Source organism: Cygnus olor, chromosome 1 (assembly GCF_009769625.2).
Source record: "Cygnus olor isolate bCygOlo1 chromosome 1, bCygOlo1.pri.v2, whole genome shotgun sequence".
NCBI lineage: Eukaryota > Metazoa > Chordata > Aves > Anseriformes > Anatidae > Cygnus > Cygnus olor.
The window spans coordinates 124694000-124718490 of NC_049169.1; the positions used below are offsets into that span (position 1 = coordinate 124694000).

The following is a 24491-nucleotide window of genomic DNA, read 5'->3' on the forward strand; positions in this document are numbered from 1 at the left end:
AACACATGGTATGATGACTAAGAACAGTGTACTGGTATTAAATGAAACTAAAAGGCTTACTGAATTTTATTGTAACAACTGTATTTCCCAGGAGAAGCAGAATTTACCAGCAGTCAGAGAAGATGACAAGGAAAGAAAGCTGACTCACTCAAGCTTCATTTAGTAGAAAGCAACCTCAAGTAATTCCACAACGCTTCCCTACAGAACTTCATCAGGTGAACTTACCAGCAGAGGGAAAGAAACTGTGCCTGTTTTATGAGCTGAAAAACACTGATGACAATAAAGAACTTCTGAATAAAAAGCAAATCCAAAACGTTCTCCAACTAGTTCTACAGGACTCTGAGCAAGCTTCCATCAACAGAGGGCAGAAACTTTCTTATGAGTTTTATGCCCGTGGAGGTTATGTTTTTCTCGAGTTCATGCTCAAGATCAGAGTAACAAGAACGCTGTGGAGAAACGGCTGGAAAGGCACAGTGAAGTCAACGATAATGAGAGGGGAATGGGTTAAAAGCTTCTGTGCTTCACATAGAAAGGCAGGGTGCCGTAATCCCTTCCCACTTGCATGTGGAAAGGAGCATGGCACATTCCTCCCACTGAACCGCACACCCAAACACACTTATGCCATGTTTGTAAGGGCATTTTTGAACACCTTCCAGCAGCTTAGCTTCAGAGCAAAGGAATGTGACTAAATGTCAGACTCGGACTCTTTGAAGAGTCACAGTATGTGCGATGCAGTATATACATATATTTAGGGAATTTCTTGTAGTATTTTGGGCATTGGAAGGAGCTGGTGATTCAATTCTGTTCTGATCCAATTTCCAACATCTTCACAGAAGAAAAAAAAGCTAAGGTTATCATGCTGAATCAGCATAATGAATGACTAGTATGGGGTTGTACACAAAAATAATTCCCAGATGTATGAACAGAATAATTTAATGAAATTTGTAAAGCGGTATTAAATGTATATTTGACACTGATACGCTATCACATTTAGATAGTACATCTCCCCGCCCCAAAAGAAAGCCCCACAAAAATTGTAAACAGCCCAGAAAAAAGGAAAATATGTCTTAGTGCAAAACAGTTCAAAAAAAAAAGCAACCACTTCACTGTTCTGGCTGTCACTAAGATGATGTCATCTTAGGAAGTTGTAAAAGCATTCACAACATAAACACCTGAAAACAGAAGGCTCCTCAAATTCCCCAGTCTAACCAACAGTCATTGAATCTGGCACCACATCTATGAACTGAAAAAGACACAGGCTGAGACTGGAATGACAATATTTATCTGCCACCACCAAAAAGCATTCCAAAAATGACAGCTTCTTCGCCACCAGAACTTTTGTCTCCTTAAAACAAAGGTTGGATGCATTCCTTAAAATTAATTTATTAATATTAATTAATAACAAAAAATTAATTTGGGGAAATTTTATAAGCCACTATATGGAAATCGCCAGATGAACTGAACTGATCACAAGATTTTTTTCTGACCTTATGAAACCAAATTTATTATAGAAAACTGTTTTAAACTAAAACAATCTCACTACAAACATCAAAATATTTTTCCAGGAGTTGGTTTTCCTTGTCATCTCTCAAAACAATATCTAGCATTCAGCTATAAATAAAGACATTTTTACCTGACAAATGATATATGACACTGTATCTCCCACCTTCACCTTTCGGCCTCCTTGAGAGTTTATCCACATGGCAACATGCACATGTGGTAAGTTTTTTTTGTCAGGATAATCCTGGGGATCTTTTGTCAAGGCCTAAAAGATCAAAGGAGAAAACAGAGACATAACTGTGAGAAAACTATTTTACTTCAGTGACAGACAACTCAGAACTTTAAGAGACAAGACTACATGGTAGCTATCTTCATCTACCTACTATTCACTTGTACATTAGCAACATGAAAAAAAAAGATATAATAGAGATATAATGCAATCGTTTTCAATTTGAAATAATTGAAGTTTAAAACATTACACAAAATAGAAAAACAGAGCCAGAAATTTCCCCCTTAGCCCTGCAGTAGTTCAAGTCATAAAGCAGATCTGATTATCAAGCAGCTAAGTGTGTTTTAACAAGCTCTGTATCAAAAGACTGCATTTAAACATTTCCATGCATCTCATACTACTGAGATTTAACTCAGTAAACTGTATATAAAACTGTATTGCTATATTTAAATATTTACCATTATCCCAATTCTTAAACACGACTTACACATTTGACTAAGTAGGGAAATACATAGATTATCTCCAAAGTAGTAAAACAGGAAAATTCTGCATTTACAGTGAAAACTATTCCACAGGTATTATTGGGACACTAAGTACTGTGACAATATTTGCAGTAAGAACAGTGTGTAAGAAATGGATGACAACATTTTTACGTAAACCATAAAAACACTGTTTTCTGTAACAGTCAGATGACAACCTGAACACATTTCTTAACTGATTTATTAACACAGCCTTACAAAACAGGTGACCAGCTGGCAAAAGAAAGACACTTTGGGTGAAGTAAGTTCGGGATATCTGTTTCACCAGAACCATGAGAGGAGCATATAATATCCAATTTATTAATCAAACACCCCTGGCAAGCAGGAGAATTTTGAAGACCAAAATGTAAGTTCCATTGAGGATTCATAAAAATAAACGAAGAAATAACACTTTTTGCTAAAAATCCTGTAGATAAAGCAGAGTATTTTGCTTCTTGCTGTAGTAAAGTCTTGAATGAGATCTCTAAGTGAATATTAGTTAGCTTCCTTCTATGGAGCTTTAAGGGGAAACAAACTGACAACACTATGCTTTTATATGGGTTTTCTATAAAACAGAACACTTGGTTCTTTTCTTTTCATCATTTTCTTCAGTTTAAGTATTTTCAACCAGAAATACAAAATAACGATTTGGGAGAAAACTTCTGAAAGCACAAGCTTTCCCGTAATTCTCAAAGTCCAGAACCAGCGGACAGGAGAGCAGGATGGGACAAGACACAAAATTATTATTCTGAGAAAGCAAGACCAGCTTACAGCTCAACAGGGTGTTTTTACCTATACTGTAGGATCTCTGCAGTATGTGCTATGCTATTTGGTATCTCACAAAACAGGATACCAATCCTAGGAAATTTCAGAACAAAAATTATTCTGTAATTCTGTTCTCTCATTGGGAGTATGTAGTCAAGCTTATGCATAAAACAATAAACACTGAGCTGACAGCCAAGACGAAACATCAGTGAAAAAGAGCAGTATAAATGCAATAAAAATAAATAAAAGTACTGTTTAAAATAGAGAGGGTTTCTAAATATATACAAAAAAACACACAACAAGCAGCTAAGGAGAATGAACACACAGGAAAAAACAAAAATTGTCAGACAGCAGCAGACTTCAGATTGCTTGAAAAGATGCCCCCCAGAGGAAACAACAATTAATATGCATGCACAAGTTTTTATTTTGTGGTAACATTTAATTTGTTATACAAGAGGTCCAAGTAGTAACCAAGTACTAAAAGAAGTCTATGCCCTTTGCGCATACAGGCAGGTTGGAAAAGAGCTCTAAGACCAAGTCCAACCGACAACTTAGCACTGCAAAGCCTACCACTAAACCATGTCTTTAAGCACCACATCTACACATCCTTTAAATACCTCCATATATAGTGAATCATCTACTTCCCTGGGAAGCCTGTTCCAACGCTTCACAACTCTTTCAGCGAAGAATTTTTTTCCTAATATCTAACCTAAACCTCCCATGGCACAACTTGAGGCCATTTCCTCTTGTCCTGTCAAGTCTCATGATCATATCCTTCAGTCTAATGAGCTCAATGGATGAAAACGAAAAACATTCCCATCAGAATTATTTGTGAAAATCCAAATAGTTAACACTTCTGTTATTTCACAGCATCATAACGATTAAAAAGATCTTTATCAGGAGTCAGTATCAAGAACAGTAAAGCTTCCTGAGACACAGAAGAGCTGAAACTTCATTTACCTTGTTTATTTCATACTGATTTACTGGGATCCGGCCATTCATCACATTTTCTCCAATTTCTATAAGCCGCCTTTGAATGTTTTCCACAATTATGTCTCGGGGCTGATCAGAAAGAATCTGACCAATTATGTAGCTGCAAAAACAGTTCAGAAATAAAGAGAAGCTTAAAAAATGCAAAGCCGTTACAGCACATTCCTCCCTTCCCATGGGTTACCTCTACAAGTTAAGGAAACTGAGGATGAAGTCTGATCCAAAATTTATAGAAATTTGCCTGGATATATATTTTCTGTTGTGTTTTATTTTATTTATTCATTTATTTTACTAAGCAAATTACTGTAAATAGTTCTAACGTTAAACAGTGGTTTGGAATTGCTGAGTCCAACCAGATTCCATTTTCTGTTCCATTTTGCTTTGCCATTTATTATTGCACAGCAGGTATCTGAAATGGGGGGACTGAGGAGAAGAGAGAAGAGAACACACAAAGTTAAAGCAAGCAAAGTCTTGCCTATTTCTGTAAAATGTGGTTGGGAAGATCTGCCAGCTGCAGAAGAGTTAGTCACTAAAGAACACTCTCAAACATTTGTATAGCTTTAATTACTAATACATTCCTAACTTGGAAAATTTTGCTTCTATTATGATGCGTCTTTTCTTAGAAAATGCAAGTCTTAAGAACAGTAAGCAAGTGTGTGGTGTATTTTTACAAATGTAAAAAAGTACTCATTTTTAGATGCATTTGGACCACAATTTACGTTTTCAAGAGGCAGCATGCAATGTAAGTTGAGTCAGTCCCTTGATGACCATCTCTCCATCCACTCCAGGGTGTTTTTTTTCCTACATTGTTGAAAGTATTATCTCCACTGAAGTTGAGCACAAAAATGTCCTGTGCAATAATTCATAAATCATCAATCCATTATCCATCATAATGTAGTATCAGAAGAGTTTTGTTTGAAAAATGGAAGAGAAACAGTCTTATGGAAAACTATCTTCTCTCTTGCACACTTTGGACTGCTTTCTTAGAGGATCCTGAGACAGTTGACCACCAGTTTCTTTTGCCATCTTGGAAAAAAATCTGAACCTATGACTCCAAACACTAATAGCACCTTCCATTTTCACAAGACTGCAGCTCTGGTTATTATACTACATATACAAAATTGCAACAAATCAAATGCACTGCTTCCACAGAAGCTGCAAAGACAGTGGAGCTAGTGACATCTGGACTTGCACAAGCATAGTCTAGTGCCAGAATGTAATGTTTAGCACCTCCTACAACAATCAGTCGAGATACCCCAACTCTGATGTTTGCTACCAATCTACACAGGCCAGGGAACAACCACGTGGTATCAAATGTTTATGAAGCACATACTGTTCAGAACAGCAAAAAGAACAATGCCACAAAAAGAAACTCACTTTCCAGTTTCTTTTGCAAGATCACACCAATCTCTTCGGACTATATCCAACCCTTTGAGTTCTTGTTTAGTTACGTATTTCCCATCCGCTGTTGGTTCCACAGTAAGAGCAGCGTATTTCTTCTTCTTTAACAGCAGCAAGGACTTGAAGACTCCATCAATATCGATCTCCAGCAATTTATACAACTTGTTCACTTCATTTTTGATCTGTGAATGCACCAACATTAAAACCGAATGCAACACTTTAACTGTGGACAAATTTAACTTTCATGAAGAAGTGTATCGTTTTTAAGTTTAAATCAATTAACATTATGCACCATGTGTTTGCAGACACATTTTAAAGACTCAGCAGAATCATTAATTGTGAAATTAACTACACAGTAGTAACTACTATTAAAGTTAAGGTTCCCCCACTGGTTTCCTAAGGATTTACAGCTTGGTGTATCTACCTCTCTAACAAAATTAAGCAGAGCAGAGAAGCAGGGTACTGAATGTGACCTTGCAGATAACAGACTTAGGCCCTTCTTATTAAGGCAACTACTTCACCTAGCCTCTCACATCAATTACACAAGGGGGTTCAGAGTAGGAACAGACAAAAGATGGTCCCTTGGAATACAAAACCTCCTTTATAAAAAAAGGTACTTTGCAATTCTTGACAGAGCAAACTTAAAAAGACACTCCCCCTTCCCTGGGACAGGTGGGAGCACTACGGCTGCATCCCAGAGCTCGATGTGTATACCTCTGGGAAAGACATGCACATAAATTGCAAGTGTTTATTTACACCCTTCCTCACAACATGCCTACACTTTCTTTAGTCTGATTTCTCTGAGAGGAAAAGGCGTAATTCTTCTACACTTTTCTACTAATTTGCAAACATTAATTAAAACAGGTCATGCTCCTTTAAAACAAGTGATCTGAGACAAAGAAGTACATGGGATAAAAAAAGCCAAACATTTGACTCTAAAAAGAATCATGTAGGCTCAAAAACCTACTTATTCTCCAAGTAAACATGAAGCAAAGCCAGAAGTATTTAACCTATTATGACAACTCTGCCACAGATTTTTAAAATTATTATTGAATGAAAAAAAATACCATTAAATGAAAATAGAGATAAAAACATGCAGATGAAGTAAAATTAACTTTCTTAAAGTAACTTTCTTATACACTAGAATTGTAAATACACCTGAAATTATGAGCTCATGTGACAAACCAAAAGCAAATAAAAAATATAAAAAAACAAAAAGACTTCTTTCTTCCATGCCAACAATCCTCCTGCTACACATACTTAAAAATCAATATATTAATCTTTTTTTCCATGCTCCAAAGATGCATCTACTTCTTAAAGTACCAACTTAGCATGAAGGCACAAGTATTCTCAAAAGACTCTGAGTGTCACTGGTCTTAAATTTACAAGACGTTCATAGAATATTAGACTAAAAATAAATAATAAAAATGTTGTTTCTTTGTGTTTGTTTTTTTTTTTTTTTGGGGGGGGGGGGGGAGCTTCCATAGCTCTCATTTTATTTTCATTGCAATTTCTACCTCTCAAAAACAGATTCTCACATCTTTTCTTTAAAATTTTCTTACTTTTCTTCTACAATTTTAGACAACTGTAAAAATTCCACATTGTCAGTTGCCAATTTTTAATCAAACAGATCTCTTCCATACCCAGTACACTTTGTAAATTAATATTTGAATTTACCACTGGAAATCTGATGGCACACAGAGTGTAATACATACTACATAACTAAAAAAAAACGAAACTGATTGATGTCTCTCGTGTCAAAACACAAATCATTAAATCAAAATTGTTTTTGCATTGTAATTGTAAAGTACAATTCCTCCAAATTAGTTCCATTTCAGCTTACCAAATATGCAGATAGTCTCCTGATAATTTAAATTGGCAAAAATGCTCACTATAGAATGACACTTTTCATTTTAATTTGATCACTATAAAAATGCACAGAATAGCTACGCCTAAAGGTCTGAGCTTTCATTACCACATAGCTTCCAAAAGTGGTCAAGTTCTCCCTCATCCTGTCCTAAACTCTTCTTCTGCCATGGGGGTCTCTCTCAATACCTTTGGCTCTATTCACAGTGTGAAACACAGACATGCAGGAAAGCTTTAAAAAGAGTAAAATTCCTTACCTTGTTCCCCAGCTTGAAGACCTCATCCAAATTGGTACTATTAGTATTTATCATAATGGAATCCGTGTCTCCATAAATCACTTCGAGGTTCATCTAAATGAAACAAATCACTTTGAAAAACAAAACCCCTCCATCGTTTGTAAAGTTCCACCTCATTTTCAAGACTCAAAGAGATCACTGTCCATATATTATTACTTAAATTATAAAAAGCAAAAAAATGTAGATTTTTACTGAGAAGCCTGTAAATCTCATTAAGACATATTTGAATTCAAAGAGAAAAATGAAACAAACCACTGCTATGCTAAAAACAAATCACCAGTTGCATACATAATAAGTAGTTAAAATTTTACTATACAGTGTTAGAAAAATAAGCCAGTGAACAGCTCTAATCTTGAGAAACAACAGGAACTCTAATAATCAATAGATTTGGGCTGCCAGGACACAAGAAATCTGCTCAGACTCAGAAAGACTACCGGACAAGTCCGTACTATTCAGATGAGGCATTTATTTAGCCAATGTGCCTGAAGGATTTAAGTCAGGTTGTGTCCCACCTCATTTGTGGTCTTCACAATACTATTGCAGAAAAGTTACTTTGGAGTAAAAACAAAATCAAAACAAACTAACAAAAAACACCAAACAGTGCTTAGATACTTTATTTCAATAACTCTACTAGAAGTACTGGCTAATGGATACAGAAATTGACACCACCACAGACAATACTGTCCAGATTAGGCTGATCTTTCAATTTTTTTCAAATTTTGCATGTGGCTTAACATTTCTCTCTTCCTTTTTTCTTCTGCTATAATCCAGTTACTGGCGTTGGCCCTCCCTTGGCCAGCAGATCTTTCAGAGAGCAAGCTACTCCCTTTGGATAAGAATCTAGCTACTATGACCTATACATTTTTTATCCCCAGGTTGAACTACTGAATGGTTGTTGCTGGAGATGAACACCAACACCTAGTTGATTCCTGCTCTCTGACTGAAACTCTGCCCTTCGTATTATGTCTCACTCTGATCCTCATTAACAATTCAAATGTTCTACTCTTGAAAAGACTGTGTTCAAACACAAGACTTTTTACCCATAACCAAGAGTGACTGCGATAATACTTTGCGATAAGGGAGGAAACTCTGGACAAACTGAATCACATGGAAAAGCCTGAGGTGTGTATGAAAGGCACGGCAAGGAGGAAGGTGAAATGAAAATTTGTCATCACCAAAATATGGCCACATGCATCCAATAACATAGTATTAGCTTGAAAAATGAGAACCTGATGGCTTCACTGGTGAAGAATCAACGCTGCTGTAAAAACTACAGCACGGCTATGCCCATATGAAACTCCATACAGTCAGAAAAACACCCTGTGACAGAGTTTAAAGGATGCCAGAAAATAAACCGTAATAAAACACTAGAACACATAATGTAACAGGTCTGTGAGTAAACTCTAATTAGCACTGTTGCTAATTTGCTTGAAACAGTTGCACATAGGCTTCAAGCAGGGACTAGATCATATCTGTACTAGGAAAAGAAAAAAGCTATAATCCATTAGGAAGGATTACATTTGTAAACCAGGCATCCTAAGATGTGATTTCAGGTCTATTTGGGTTACAGTTCTCCTAGAATAAAAAATTTCACCAGGTGTGCTCTTTAAGGGTAGTTGTTTAATGAAAATGCTCAGCATTACCTTTTGCACCATCTCCTTGGTATGCATCAAAATCTGAAATGAAAAAAATAATCAAAGATTAGTGTATGATATAATTACAAGCTAACGCACGCAAACACATCCATTAGGTTGCTAATTCCAAATGCTCTCACCTTTCAAAACAAAGCAAACCACCTCTCTCCTGGCAACACACAGTCGCCTTGATACTCCTATTACATGACTAAATTCTCATCTGACCTTGTATTAATGCTATTATTAACTCCCCTAAAACAAGATTAAAACAAATCTCAAAATTGCATGTGCGCACACACATTCTACACTAGGAAAAAAATAAAAAAGAACACTGAATCAAATGCTCAAATAAAATCTCATCAGGAAGTGCCAGAAAGAAGGTTCTTGCAGTAATTTAGGTCAGTGATCTGCCTTATCTCTTGATGTCACTGAGATTTTTCTCAAAAAAAAAAAAAAAAAGAGTCCTGTCTTATTCAGTACAGCCTGGATGGTGCTTGCTTATCAAGAACCTACTCAAAAGGTTGATCACTCTTCCAGTGATATCAAAACGGATCATTAAAAAGCAAACTCCTTGGGGAAACCAGAAATGGGACAGGGAGTTGGGGCAGAGATAGGACACAGATGTTGAATCAGTGGGCACATCTGTGTGTAACCAGGTTTGTTCCTCAGCCACAAGTGCATTCCAAGGTCCCTGAATCCTCTGAATAGAAATTCTTTGAACTTCATCAATAGCTATAGAGACCTCACACAAGTAGGGTGCTGTCTCCATCTCTAATACAGGTCAGCATACTGGAGAGGGGCAGAAGAGTTTATCATCTGAAGCCAAGACATCACTGCAGCACAGAAACGACCAAGGAAGATTAGCATGATGAAGAGGAAAGCGTAGCTGCAGCACCAAGGACTTGGTGAAGTTTGCAGAGGTGCGTGAAAGGTTGGGCAAGTATTTAAGTGCCTGGTCTGTTTTGTGCTTGGTCCTGTTCCAGGTGACCTTTTACACGTATCCAGGATGGCTTGTTCAAACATGGTCCAAGTTTGTTTACTCTACTGCAGTTGCATCACTGTGGTTAAACCCTCCTGGTTAACCAATTAGAGCAAAAGCAGCTTTGTGGACTGGATGTGAAAGTGGCACTTTCACTGCATTCTTTAACTACATCACCTCCAACTACATTCTTCACTTTTCCACTTCCAAGACTCAACTCCCTGCCTCGTGTACTCTAGGCTCACCTCTACAAAATCCCATTCCCAGTCCCTACTTACCCTAATTCCCATGCTTCCCTTCTTTATCTTCCACTCTTTCCCAGTTTCCTGTACTTTCTCTCAATTTACCCATTCCACTCTAGGTCTGATCTCATTCTCCCTTTCCATGAAACCCTTCTTTTCTCACCCTTCCTCCAACACCTGCTCCATTCCTTCAGGCACACGGCCATGTTTCCACTCTTTTCCCCGTTTCCTGTCCTGCCAGCATCCAGGTGCTCTGGCACATGGTTCCAGGCTCCACCTGTTTAGTCCCTGCTCCCTGGTTTCAGTCCTTACCCTCCCCACTCAACATAAACCTCAGTGGTTTTTCAGCTAGTCCTGCTACGGGCATACATTTAATTTCTTAAAGAGGATGACTCTGAAGCACTTGTTATAGCAAAGACAGATCAGAGGCTATTAGGTCATTCTGTACAGTTTGTTACTCCAGCTTTAAAGATAGTCAGGCAACACACCATTTTAACAGACTATATTAAATTTAACAACCCAGTTAAATTTTAGCATTCTTTTCATACATTAAATTAAATGGCAATACTCCTTGGCCATATTTGCCAAAAAGACAATTGCAACTTGTAGTCAGGAAGTCTGTGACCAGGAGCTAAGCAGTAGGAATTAGCAGGGATTAGGAAAGAAAAAGGACAGAGAAGCAACAGGGTAGAGTTGTTTCTGTGAAATCCCGTAAGCTCTGTAAAGCCAATGAGCCTAAAAGAAGTCCAAGAGTCTTGACCATCTCTATTCCACTGCTGCCAGAAAACAAATCTGAGAAAGGCAATGTATCCATCTCCACTTAACAGTACACAAGCAGGATGACAACACTGCCATTCCTTCAATATTAATATCAAGCATCTTTAATATTGCTGAAGCTTAAAACAATAACAATGAAACCCAGAGAGTATGATGCTCCACTGTGCTTTTCCAGTTTGTTTTAGAATTATGCACCACAGAATTACATGCTGAAAGCTATATTCATTCACCCTGGCATTCTTATTTTTGCTGTCCCTGGCTTTGTAAACTTAATGTTTTCTTTCAATATAGCTTGCGTTTATACATATTTTCTGGCCACTTTCTTCAAAGAAGAAATTTCTGCACATAAGGATGGAGTCACTCCCCCGAAGTACAAAGGCATGGACCTAAGCAAACATAACATACCACACGCTTCAAGGAATCTAAGGAAAGGTTAGGTTCCAAACCGCAATATCAGCCTGGCACAGTTGACTCACAATGAATGACCTTACCAGGGTTATTCCCCAAGCACATACGGATACCTATGAATTTGTCATCTCCGAGTCAAGTTCAAAACATCTGGTTGTTTTAAAGACCATCCACCGACGCCACAAACTCAGTACGCAGACAACGTGATGCCTGAACTCTGCTTAAGTCCCAAATTAGAAACAGCTGAGCTGGCCTCAATGTCCTGCCCAGACACAGAGCAGAGAACTGGAGAACAGGAAAATGGTGAGTCTGAACGGCAGGTTCTCTCTATACCATATGTGCTCAGGTACATCTCATTCCATTTTAACCAAAAGCTTAAAAAAGGTATTCCACTCACCCATTCCCTAACAAGTGATTCAGATGGCACTGTCCCACCAGCTTTACACAGGATTTTGAAATTTTTCTAGAGATACATGTCACTGCTGTATGACACCAAATTTCACATGCAGTCATTAAAATTCTAGCTTATTCACACACACACCCCCCATCCCCCTTCTCTCACTTATTAGATAACTCCTACAGAGAAAGGTTTTATCTTTCCCTTAGTACTCCAAAGGGGAAATGGGAGTCACTGAAGCACAATTAAACACACTGGACAGATAAAAGAAGAGTTCACGTGTCAAAGAAAACAAGGCCTAACATTTGTTCCCCTCAATAATTTCTGGCATTTTTCTCCATCATTTGAAAAAAAAAAAAAGCTATCTATAAATAGTTAGAAATACAGCATTTTTTAAAATAGAATTATCCCCCACTAAAAAAGGTTTGGCTGTGCAAAGACCATTTCTCAATCGTCTCCGAGGACAGCAGAGGATGTAGGTAATTACAAGAGGGTCACAGACAAGTTAGCTTCATCAAGTGACTGGCATATGTTAGTGCTACCCGGTCTGACAGAAGATCACTTGTAAGTGCCAACAGCTACAAAACAGAAGGTTATAAAGGCTTGCTAAAATTCATTAATAAGGCAGTCGGTAGTTATCTGATTTCACAGCAACACCTGCATATTTATCTTCTCATTACCAATTGGATGATGGAATTTTTTTCAAGCACATTTAAAAAATCTGCCAACTTCAAGTATAAAAAAAATAAACTTTGTGGTTAATTTTTCCCTTAACAAAGTACAGCTGTTGAGAATAATTGTTCAAGATCTTACCCTGTAATGTCAACTGCAGCAGAACAAAGAGTATTTAATTAGCAAATCTATCCAGTAATTCAACACCTATTATATAAAATGCCTTCGTGATTTTATTCAGGATAATTTGCTAAGAGGGTTATTACTGACATTCAGATGAAATTTAAAATTCCTACGCAAGTCGAGTCATAATAGCAGTAATGATCCCCCCAATCAGGAGATACTGTGTCACGCAAGGTTCTTTTGCAATGCAGCAGCCGATTTCCTGACTTCTTAATTCCTGGGCTCAGCTCAGTGAGAGCCCTTCACGCCAATATTTCAGTCAGCAATACATCCTTAATGGGACTCTATTAAAATACCTAGAATAAAAATGACTTTTTTTTTTGTTAAGAAGAATGACAGCACTGCTATCATATCAATCATTAGCAGTTTCTCAGAAGCGCGCGGCAAAGGAAGGGAGGTTTATGGTGAGGCTGGGAAGACAGAAGAAAGAAGGAAGAGAATAGGAAAATTGTTACTCGTTAGTTTCCTTTTGCAAATAATATTGCGCAGCTCACGAGAGCTGGATTGTCTCCTATTGCAGGCAATCCAAGTAGGAAGAATTAATTGCCTGGCAACCCATCTGTACAGCCATGCCCCTTCCCCCCAGCAAACATATACTTCTGAAAACCTGTGAACTTCTCCACACAGCCAACATCTGTGAAATTCCATTTTAACTTTCTCCTTGTAAAAGCGAGGCCAGCAACACACGCGTGCCCTCGCCCATGAAAAGTGAGTCGACAGGAACAGAAAGATTGCAATTGCAGACAATAAACCAAAATGCAACGTTGTGTCCTAATTCGACTCCAACTCATAATTACTTAATTAAATGAGAACGTGATTTAAGAAAGGGAATGATTAAAAAAACCACAACTATACAAAGAACAGCTTTTCCATTACATCAAGTAGTTTTAAACACACCTTATTTAAAAGCCACTAAAGGAGCGTCTTCCGACAAGAGGATGCTTATGTGAGAACAAGCTAAGATTTCTAGCTGAGCTACAACAGAACAGGATAGGGCACAAAACTAACGTGCAGTGCAATGCAAAGATTTCTCCCGGAGACGTACAAATTCTCTGTAGACTCCTAGGGCCACAGGCATGAAGAAACAGAAAGGGAGACGTGATCAGGTTGAAAAGACTAACCAGAATGATTATAAAAATGCTGTACCACAGATGCATAGCAAGAAAAATCATTTATTCCCTCACTTTGCACAAGGAGAAAAACTAACACTCACATGGCGCTGACAAAAACTGCATTTTTGAAGACTATTCTGGAGTCACCTTGTGTAGACCTGAGATTTCGTTTCCAGCCCAGGTGTTTGTGTAATTACACAGCAATACTTCTGGTACCAACTTTAACCATTGATATTAGCCAGCCCTTCCCACGATACAGAGGAATGGACAGAACAAATCGTGTTCCAGTACGTATTGCCCCAAACTTGTCTACATAAGTGTTTCTGCACCCCTGTATTTTTACAACCCACTCATTAGCTTTGTTACTATTCTATGATAAGTAGCCTCTAAACCATTGCTGCAGAATATTGCAAGAAAACTTTTTTTAAGGAGGATTTTCAAAAGAAGGTTTCTATCACTGGACAAAAAGGTATGTATGTCGTAAGAAAAAGTGAAACAAAGATGGAAACCTTGCTTGCCACAAAGAACGAAGCATCCCAGTGCCGTGTTTTCATTAGACAACAGACTCCATTTAGTGGAGCTGGAGTGACCCAATCCAAATAGATGGTAAATACATTTGTTTCAAAGAACTTTAATTGAGCATTTGCTTTACTTAGACAATGCATTCAAAGTTTTATTTCCCCAAAACGTACAGTCTTAGATAAGATCAAAAGCATCAGAAATACACCACCCCATGCATCCAAAATTTTTCCTCCCAAGTTTTTTTTTTTCAGCAACACTGAAATTACCTGTCCATACCCCACCAGCAAAGTTGACAGGCAACACCACAATCTTGCTGGATGCTATGTAGAAAAACAAAACTGGATGGTGCACCAAAACCAAAGTGAGAATGACTCCAAGGCATGAAGCAATGTACACAAAGATCCAGTGACACGTTTACATGACAACAAAAGGTACGATCTTCTGCCTCACAAACAACATAAAACGCACGAAGAGGCGGCATTAGAAACATTCCAAACACAAAAATCATGCGTATATTTGTCACAATTTGACAAGGAATGCAAAGATGACACTAAAACACTAAAGAGGATGATATGAATCAAATTACAACTCAAAGACAATGTTCCCTTGGTGCCAGAAACAATTATACATCTTTAAAATTCTACAATACCTCCACTTCAGGTATTTGTGGTAAGCTTTAATGAAGAAAACAAGAAAAACAGAATTAATTTTTTATGAAGTTACACCCTTATTGGTCATTTTGCACAGTGTATAACAAATTATACTATACCAAAGTAAAATTTGGCCAATTTTGAAAGAACTGGTTTGGTACTAGGACAGAAGAAAAATAATGACACACTCCTACAGCTTTGGATGAAAGTTTAAAAAAAAAAAAAAGAAAACACCAAACAAGAAGTCCACACCCAAAAGCTTCTTTGTTGGAAATTCAATTAAAAACTTGGAAATGGAGAAAGCGAGTGCTCAACAACAAAGCTGAACGCTTGACTGAATAGAAGTTAACTGGTCCAGCTCTTACCCCAGTTCTGGGTTCTCAAAGTAATAAGAATACAATGTCAGAGTGGGCAACAAGCTGTAAAAGGCATCTGTACAGCACGGGCATTTTGTAACTCTCAGGTCCGCAACGACTGTGGCCAGAGAAACCACATAACAGAACCACAGGCAGGTAACTGAGAAGCATGGGGGCTCACAGCCCACCCACTGCATTATTTTCTTTCTGTCCAACTCATTCAAAACTGACCACCTAAAATGAATAAAGAAGCAGGGAAGTTCTACCCCCCCCTTTCAGTCTATGAAAATAAAAACAAGATTTGTAACACCTAGGGCCCCTTGAAGAACATGGTACTCAAACCAATTTTAGCTCATTAACTCTTCTGAATAATTTTTTATTTAAATCCATTAAATACATCTATGCTTGATGAACATTTTGTACTTAGCTAGAAGATGCAAGGAAACCTTTTGTGCATTTCAAGTACATTGCACCTACATCAAAAGCTAAGTTTATGAAAACCACAAGTAAAAGCACTTCTAGTAAACGAGAATATGACAAGCCTCATTTACTATTTCCTAATAAAACCAAAACATGTGTTAAGCTATTCAGTATTTAAATGAATACACACAAGTATAACCTCCTTAGAGTAAAAAAGCAGCACGTGTTTTAGTGAAATGAACAAACGTTTACACAGAAAGACTTCATTTTACTTCCTTACCTAAACTTAACTGGTTTAACATATTTAGCAACTGAGAATCAGCCTTCCTCCAGACAAACAAACACAAAATGACAGAACAGTAAACAATTAAAATGAATTCCTTACAAAACCAATGTAGTCTGTTTGGTGAGACAAGTTAGAATCCAGTCAGGTTTAAACCAGAGCAGAGACTTAAATTTAAGTACCAGCAAATTCTATTTCTGAATATGAAAGAATAACCATACAACCCCCCACAACAGATTTATGTTAAGTTTAATTTTAAGGACCACCCTGCAAATAATATAAGCATGTTTCCCTCAACCTTGAGCTGACAGGAATGTAAGATCTCTGAATACGTACCCATTTCCCAGATAAACTACTCTTATAGGCATATATCTATCTTTTTTCTACAGAAAGGATCAAGGAGTAGATCTGAGACTGTCTTCACTATTGGAAGAAAATACTTTTTCAAAGAGAAATAAGGCTAATACTCAACAACCTCAAATAATTATTAGTCTGCAAGATTTAGTGAAGAAACTCAGAAGACCAAAATATTTTATTTTTTAAGCAGTGGATAAATTCAGTGCCATATCCAAAACGATGACAAACTCCTTGAGAGTCAAATGAGAGTTACAACTCTAGAAGGCCCTCTTCTCTCACTTTCAACTACTAAAGAACATTTCATTACAAAAAGAAAGGTCGGTTTTAAGAAGGATCCCTTAAGGATACAAGGGAGTGTGGTCTGGCAGGACATGAATCTGAATTACTTTGCTACGGTTGTACTGGTTTGTGTACTTTAAGTAATACCACAACAAACCAATTCCTACCTGATGAGCACTCTTAAAAGAAAAAGGGCTTCTACTGAAAAAAAAAACAAACAAAACAATTTTACTTTAAGAATCACGGGCACTTTTGCAATAAGTATACCAAATAGAGCAACCTCTGTATAAACACAGGTATATTTCACTGAAAACAATCCTGAAATTTTATTCAAGTGAGAGGACACGCTAGTGTTGGTAATGAACATTGTGTATGAATGTCATGTACATCAAAAAATCCTTGAAAGTCGTTTCAACAGCTTTAAAACCAAGCTGTTCTTTCATCAGGACTAAGTGGTCCTCTATCAAAACAACATCTATTTCAATTTAGAGATGGTTTTTAGCCTCTAATTAGCCTCCAAAGAAAGTTCTCTTACCTAATTTCTTAAATGTCAGGCAAGATTTTCATACAGCATATAATTTTGCTTCATTAAATTAGATATATTTAGACAACATGATGGTTGTTTATAGAAAATTAAACAATGCTCATTCATCCTTCATGGTTGCATAGTTGGTGCTGGCAGCAGGGTTTTGTTTTTTTACAATCACAGAACCCTTGTTGAGGGATCAAAGGTCGCTCAGACAGTGCAGGATTCATCTGACTACATGGGGCAAAATTATCTTTGCTGACAGGCTGCCCGACCTGGTAAGGAGAGCTTTGAACTAGGACTGATGGGGACAGAAGCACATCACCAACTATCAAGGAAGCGGCAGACCAAGATGGGAAGCAAAGGCCGGGGCATGAACTGAATAGGAAGGACTCTATAAATCACCACAACAGGGCTGACAGGAGTGCTTTTCAAGCACACGTAAATAAGGGAGTGCCTACAGGACAACATTATGGAGAAAGCTCTCACACCTCCTCAAGGCATCAGCACGACTGGGTACCTCTCTGAAGGGCCTGTATGCTCATGTAGGCACCATGGGGAACGAAGAGGAACTCCAAGTCGGCATGCAGTTACAGGGTTATGACTTCATTGGGATCACTGAAACATGGTGGGAAACACGATGATCAGGAAGGCTCCTGAGGACTGAAGAAAGGAAGTGTCACTGGTAGCCTCAAGGTGGGCAAGATGTCGACCTCCAGAGATCTCCTCCAACCTCAGCCATGCTGTGAAGGATTATCCAGGGAAGCACAGGCTGCTCCAGCCTCAGCACAGTCCCTGGAAGAAGGCGGTGGAGCAACTAGTTGTGAAAGCTCTTTCCAGATGCACAAAGCACAAGAAAAAAAAGCAAGAAACAAAGTGCTTGGGAGTGCTCCGCATGGATTTATGAAGGGGAAATGGGGCTTAACCAAGCTGGCAGCCTTCTGCAAAGAGACGACTGGCTTGGTGGACGAGGGGAGAGTGGTGGCTGTTGTTTGCCTTGACTTTAGTAAGGTGCTCAGCCCTGTCTCCCATCCCGGCCTCTAAGACAAACTGACAAAGCACAGGCTCGGGAGTCGGGCAGGGAGGCAGGCTGGCAGCTGGCTGACCTGCTGTGCTCAAAAGGCTGGGACCCACAGCACCAGGTCCATCCGGAGGCCAGCTGCAGGTGGCCGTGTGAGGCTGGATGCTGGTCCGGGGCCGTGAGGTGTCCGGGCGATGGGGCAGGGCATGCCCTCAGCAAGTCTGTGGGCAGTGCAAAACCAGGAGGAGAGCGAGGCGGCTGTGCTGCCACTCAGGGGAGCCTCAATGGCCTGGAGATATCTTCTGGTCTACAGGAATCTCATGAAGTCCAACAAAGGGCAACGGCAAGCCCTGCACCAGGGGAGGAACAACCCCTCAGGCTCTGGGACTGGCCAGCTGGAAGGCAGCTGTGCAGAAAGAGACCTGGCCATCCTGGCAGACTCTGTGTTGACCATGAGCCAGCTGTGTAACCCAGGGGTAGAAAAGGCCAAGGGTACCCTAGGCTGCGTGAGGTAATGTTGCCAGCCGGCCACGGGAGGTGATCCCTGCCCTTCGCTCAGCACTGGTGAGACCCATGTGGGGTGCTGGGCTCAGCTGAGCTCCCTGGTACAGTAAGGATGCGCGCGTACTGAAGGAAGTATGACACGGGACCACAAAGGTAATCATGGGAGTTGGAGCACTCTGAAAGCATCCAAAATATTCACTCCAGATCTGATACATTATAAGCCTCTTTGATTAAGGAAGGAGAAATTGCTGTACATTCAGCTTCCTAACTCTACTGGGATGTTCAGGTTTCCCTGAGCTACTCAAATGTGAAATGTAAGAGAACAATCTGGTGTACACAGACTGCTACAGCGACCAGAATTGATCTTAATAAGTAAAGTATATAGCAAAAACAAATTTTAGGATTGCCCAAACAGGCAAAAAAAAAAAAAAAAGAATCTGCTCTAAGATGAATCTTGCTGCATCAAAGTAGTAACTGAACAAGTCTTTTGTCATGTAGAAGCATACACACAAAGTACTGGAGACCAGGAAAAACTGTCGCTTCAAGTAGAGAAACCTTAGTCTTTTGACATCGTGCCATCTTTGCTGGTTACAACAGATAAAGAAATTCAGCGTGCATGAAATAAGCACTGGTAACAAATGGAAATTTTACCAAGGTACCCGGTCAGGACTAAATAAGCATCACTGAAGTCTCAGAAACTCACAGTCACATTTGGTACCGATCAAAGTAGTGTAAAAACAGGAGTAGGGCAAGTTCCACCTCCAGTGCGTCCAAAGACCAGCCACTGTACTGCTGGGGCTCCTTCAGTCTCTTCAGGCTAGCCCCTGTGGCAACTCTGAACTGCCTTCTTAGGTGGTATCAGGGAAATAAATCCGTTTTCAACTCTCTGTGGGACATTTAACCTTTTCTGCTTCAGGCAAGACCTAGTGATTGCTCCAAGGATGTGAAAAGACAACTAGGAACATGCATGGTTAATAACGTGAAGTCTCAATCAGATTTCCTATTTGTTCAGCGTGACCTCTGTACAGCAGTTGATGAAGCTGACCTGGACACAGACAGAAAGAGCTTCTGAGCACGTCTGCCAGTCAGCCAGTCTTTTTAGGTCATTTCTTTAAAATGAGCTTCCTGAATTCTGTCTGCTCCCCACTCCCCCCCAGAAAAGACGGAGTTCTTGAGCACATAAAAGACCTCCTTGCCCTTAAAAAAGCAATGCTTCTGACAGACGAACAATGTCAGAAATAGTGGGCTACCAGGTGGTTTTAAGCTATATGGCTAATTTCTGTCAGGCACTAAGATCTTAATATGGAAGAAAAAAATAGAAGTAATTTAAAAAGTTTGTTTTTCTACTTTTAAACTTACTACAAAAGAAAATTACTAATTAACAATCCTAACTTGCCTGTTAAACAGGGCTTGCTGCTGTAAGTCAGCAAGAGGAACTACAGACTGTGTTGGGGCAACTTCAATTTCCAGATTTTTCCTATAAGGAGATATAGGGAAAAAAAAGAGTCCATGCCAATGGAAACTACTGCCTATCCCCACATCCACAACAGCAAGCATGTTACAAGCACTTAAAGGAGTTGTGTATGGAACAATATTTGATGTTACAGGGCTCTCGTAGAAACAGGAACGTGCTCTGTGACACCAGATTCCTGAAAGGGACCACCTTCTTTTCAGTCTTCAAGACTGCCTCAGTTAATGGTCAACTGGTTAAACAACAAACCTGAAATAGCAGTCCACAGCATTTTTAATACCTTTTTTTATTATTATTATTTTATAATATATAATATATTATAATATATATATATTATTATTATAATATATATATATTATTATTATTTTAATACCTATTTTATTTGTGTATTCAACAGCCTCACAACAGAGGACACCTGCACTGCTTTTAAAAACAGAACAAAGTTAGAGGCTTATCAAAGCATTCGATTTAATTTTTGAGGACTTTGGACTCATGCAAAGAAATGACCATTTCAGAAGTTACTTTTACGTATCGGTCTGTTGTTAAGCACTGCATGTACAGCCCATTTCAGTATTTAGAGATTCCACACTAATAGCAGTACGGCTTTATTGCTAATGAAACCAAGTGGTTAAGATGTCATTATATGATACCACAGGATATGGATTTGTTTGTTAGTAGTACAGAGAATGGAAATATTAAGACTAGGAAAACAAACAAATGTATTTAATCTTTCAACGTGACCCTCTAGGAACCCAAACTAAAAACTGACTTTCAGCCACCCATCAGATTAAAGTAGTGGGGTGTTACCACTCGTTCAATCTACATAATTCACCTAAAACAATATTGCTCAACAGGAATACATTTCTGTTCTAATGATAGAAAAAAATTAATTACAAACGCAACTAAAGCATACTACCTCCATAAATCCATTACTGCAAGAGAGGCATGCTGATTATTTTTTAAATCCTTAATTTGTCATTTAGACCTACTGTTATCTCATTTGTAAAGAATTCAAAACACATTTGCACAAAACTAGCTTTCTAAAACATTAACAATGTTTATAAATCTCTTATTTCCCTACAATTTGACAGGATTGATTTTGTGTTACATACTTTAACTCAATCAATCTTTGACTTTGGAAATTTTCATTTAAATTCTTCATCCCACAAATTCAGTTAAAGAAAGAACATCACAACCTAAAGGTTTTGTTTAATCTGAAAACATACCTAACGAGCTCTCTTACTTCTTGTTACTGGAGTTTAAATCATTAATAAAAATCTCAGCTTTCACTCATATGCCAGAGAAGCCTTCTTTCAAAGCTCACTCTTGCTCCTACTTTTCAGTTTCAATAGAAGGCACCAGTACTAATTTACATTATTGTCACAGCAGTCATTCAATATACTCATTAAAATCATGTCTGAAATGAGACCTGCAGGGTCTTGAGAGAAGTTTTAGTGCCAACATAATAATCTAACCACAAGCACTGGTCAACAGTGCTTGATTTTGTCCACTGGTGTTATTGATACAAAATGACTAAAATCCAAACTGCTTTTTAATGCCTTTAGATTATTGCAGGTGGCTAAAACACATTAAAAAAAAGAAACATAAGGAATGATAGGGATCCAGTATAGGAATGGAAATCTCTGTAGGAATTTTCTCACACTCTAAGACCTGGTTTGAACTTAAAAAACAAAACAGTCTTAGCATTAAAACAACACAACGACCATAAAAGAAGTCTACATACATTTCCTTTAGAGAGCGGAAGAACATCAAGTACTAAAAATATATATAAATATATATTTTAACTTATTCAAAAAGACATTAAATCTGCTTGGAAAAAAAAAACTGCTGACCAGCCTCCATGACAATGAAGAGATATCACTGCTTTCTGGCATAGGTAACACTAATTTTAGCATGACCCAATTAGCTGCAAAACAAGAGATTTTCCCAGGAAATATACATAAAATATGGCCAGTAAGAGACATCTGTTCCCTTTTACAGGTCATGCTACAGGCAGTGTATCCTTAGGTCCATTATGTTTATTAACCTAGACATTTATTTTGACCATATGTACACACAATCATTTATAGGAAGATGATAATTTCAGACTCAAAGTAATGAACCCACCACAATCTGACAGAGGTCAATAAAAATATCCTAAAATATTACGTAGAACAGAATTTATTACATCTTCCTCAAGCTTATGATCATACACACTGGCAGCTACAATCTTAAAGAAAAAAAGGGAAAGAAAAAAAGGCTGAAGTGAATCTTGACAGTTCATCAGTTCATCTACTAGCCTATTACCACTCCGTTATTCAGATCAACTACAGTTAACTGTGTGTCTGTAATGGATCAGACATCCCATCCACCTGAACTACTACAATTTTTCCGTTTCAGTTTTCCCTTTTCAAGAACAGTTGCTCTGCTACAATCTATCAGATAAGAAAACTGTCACAAAGCTGAAATATAGCAAATTCAAAGTATCTGAATATTTATTTGATTAAAGTATAGAAGATTATTCTTACTCTGTTAAAGTATAGAAGATTATCCAGTAGAGGAGAAAGGTAATTAACATCTAATTTCAAAGCTTTTCAAATAAGCCTCCCCAACAACACTGGAAGAGTTCTACACTAAATAAGTTTCTCATTTTCATTCAAAAAGGCACACCTGGCAGACCAACAGTAACAGTACGAAAGAGAAAACAGAAGACAAAGAGGCATTCAAATCAAGCAAAAAAAAAACATGTTTCCCGCTCTCTTCCACATGTGTTTGCAGTCATATCATCAAGTAATATTTGAATAAATGAGGTACACTCACCCTAAGAGAGAGAGAGAGGTAATTTAACAGGTTAGATAGAGGAGAAAAGATACTTAAATTGCCTGGAAGTCAAGTAATAAAGACAACCTACAAAGCCTGGTAGCATACAGACTTCTAGATTGACTTTTGAGAAGAATTTGCTGACACCACTGGTGGTTGAATTTCCAAGGTTAAAAACAAAATCTTCAGGTAGGTAATTTCATGCATCAGCAGAACAAAAACCCCAGTCTACAAGGCTGTTTATCGGGGCCTGTCTTCAACCAGGGTCTCTGCTTACAGCGTCATGCCCCCAGCACTGCACGCAGTAGAGATCTGCAAATTACGTTGCCTATATTGAGAGATCATCTGCTGTCTATGCTTTTAAATGGTATTATTTCCCATACCCTTCAAGCACCATTTTCTCCCAAAGCTTTGCACTGTGCTATAGAGCACACCCTAAGCAACAGTAGAAAAACATTACCAAGAAAGACTTCTACAGGATTGTTTTAAGGATACAAGTTCTCCAAACGTCTTGGTAATAAAAGGAAGTGGTTCGTACATTAAGAGAAAATATCCGAAAGTTGCTCCTAAGAAAACAAAAATCTGCCTGATGATAACAGTAAGAAGTTTTCACAACTGGGTAAACTAACACGGAATGAAAGTCAGCGTGAGGCTCGTGTCAGAGCCAAGCCCATTAGGAAGGTAATGATCTAGGAGGAAGATTAAAAACAGACAGATAGTTTATTTCTTTCAAAGGATGACGTTTCACAAAAAGCACTTCTGATCTCAACAGCAAGCTATAGATGAGGGGCTTACGAGGCAGACACCTTCCACACTAACGTCTCCCTCTAGAAAAACAGGGACAGCTCCATCCAAAAGCATAGCTGTCTCATGAATCCACTTCAGTCATTGCCAGTAAAGGCCTGAGAGGAGGAGGGTACAATGTTTTAAGATCAGCTGTCCCCTGCCCCCCTCCGCCAAAATAACAGATCTATCTTGGAGCAGAAGCAGCTTCAGAAAAATACTCCAATTGCTGCTCCTGCTGGGGAGACACGAATTTATGATGGGCTACGGGAAGCACCCCACCGGCCTCAACACTGACACACCGATGAGGGCTGCATCATAAAGGCCTTGCACACTGTGAGGGATTGCCAAGCATACCATAAAACAAGAATGCCAAATTACAATCCTAATCTTGCTTCCAAGCCCTGTATTTTCAACCGTCAGCCTGGATTTCCCCCCCCCCCCCCCCCCCCCCCCCCAAAAAGTATTAGGTGTCAAAAGGTTCGCTGATTGATTCCTAGTCTAAATGCTCTGTAAGGCTAATTAAGACA

At 38.5% G+C, this 24491-nt stretch overlaps 1 protein-coding gene across 14 annotated transcripts in view; it reads right to left on the reverse strand.

Moving 5' to 3' along the window:
• POLA1 (DNA polymerase alpha 1, catalytic subunit) overlaps nucleotides 1-24491 on the reverse strand; it is a 203219-nt gene that overhangs the window by 123411 nt on the left and 55317 nt on the right. For all 14 annotated transcript variants that reach the window (XM_040531361.1, XM_040531432.1, XM_040531486.1 and 11 more), the window contains exons 27-31: nucleotides 9209-9241; nucleotides 7527-7619; nucleotides 5380-5585; nucleotides 3973-4105; nucleotides 1634-1765 (exon numbers count right to left, since the gene is read on the reverse strand). In XM_040531361.1, coding sequence (XP_040387295.1) covers nucleotides 1634-1765; nucleotides 3973-4105; nucleotides 5380-5585; nucleotides 7527-7619; nucleotides 9209-9241 — 597 coding nt within the window. The remainder of the gene's footprint in view (nucleotides 1-1633; nucleotides 1766-3972; nucleotides 4106-5379; nucleotides 5586-7526; nucleotides 7620-9208; nucleotides 9242-24491) is intronic.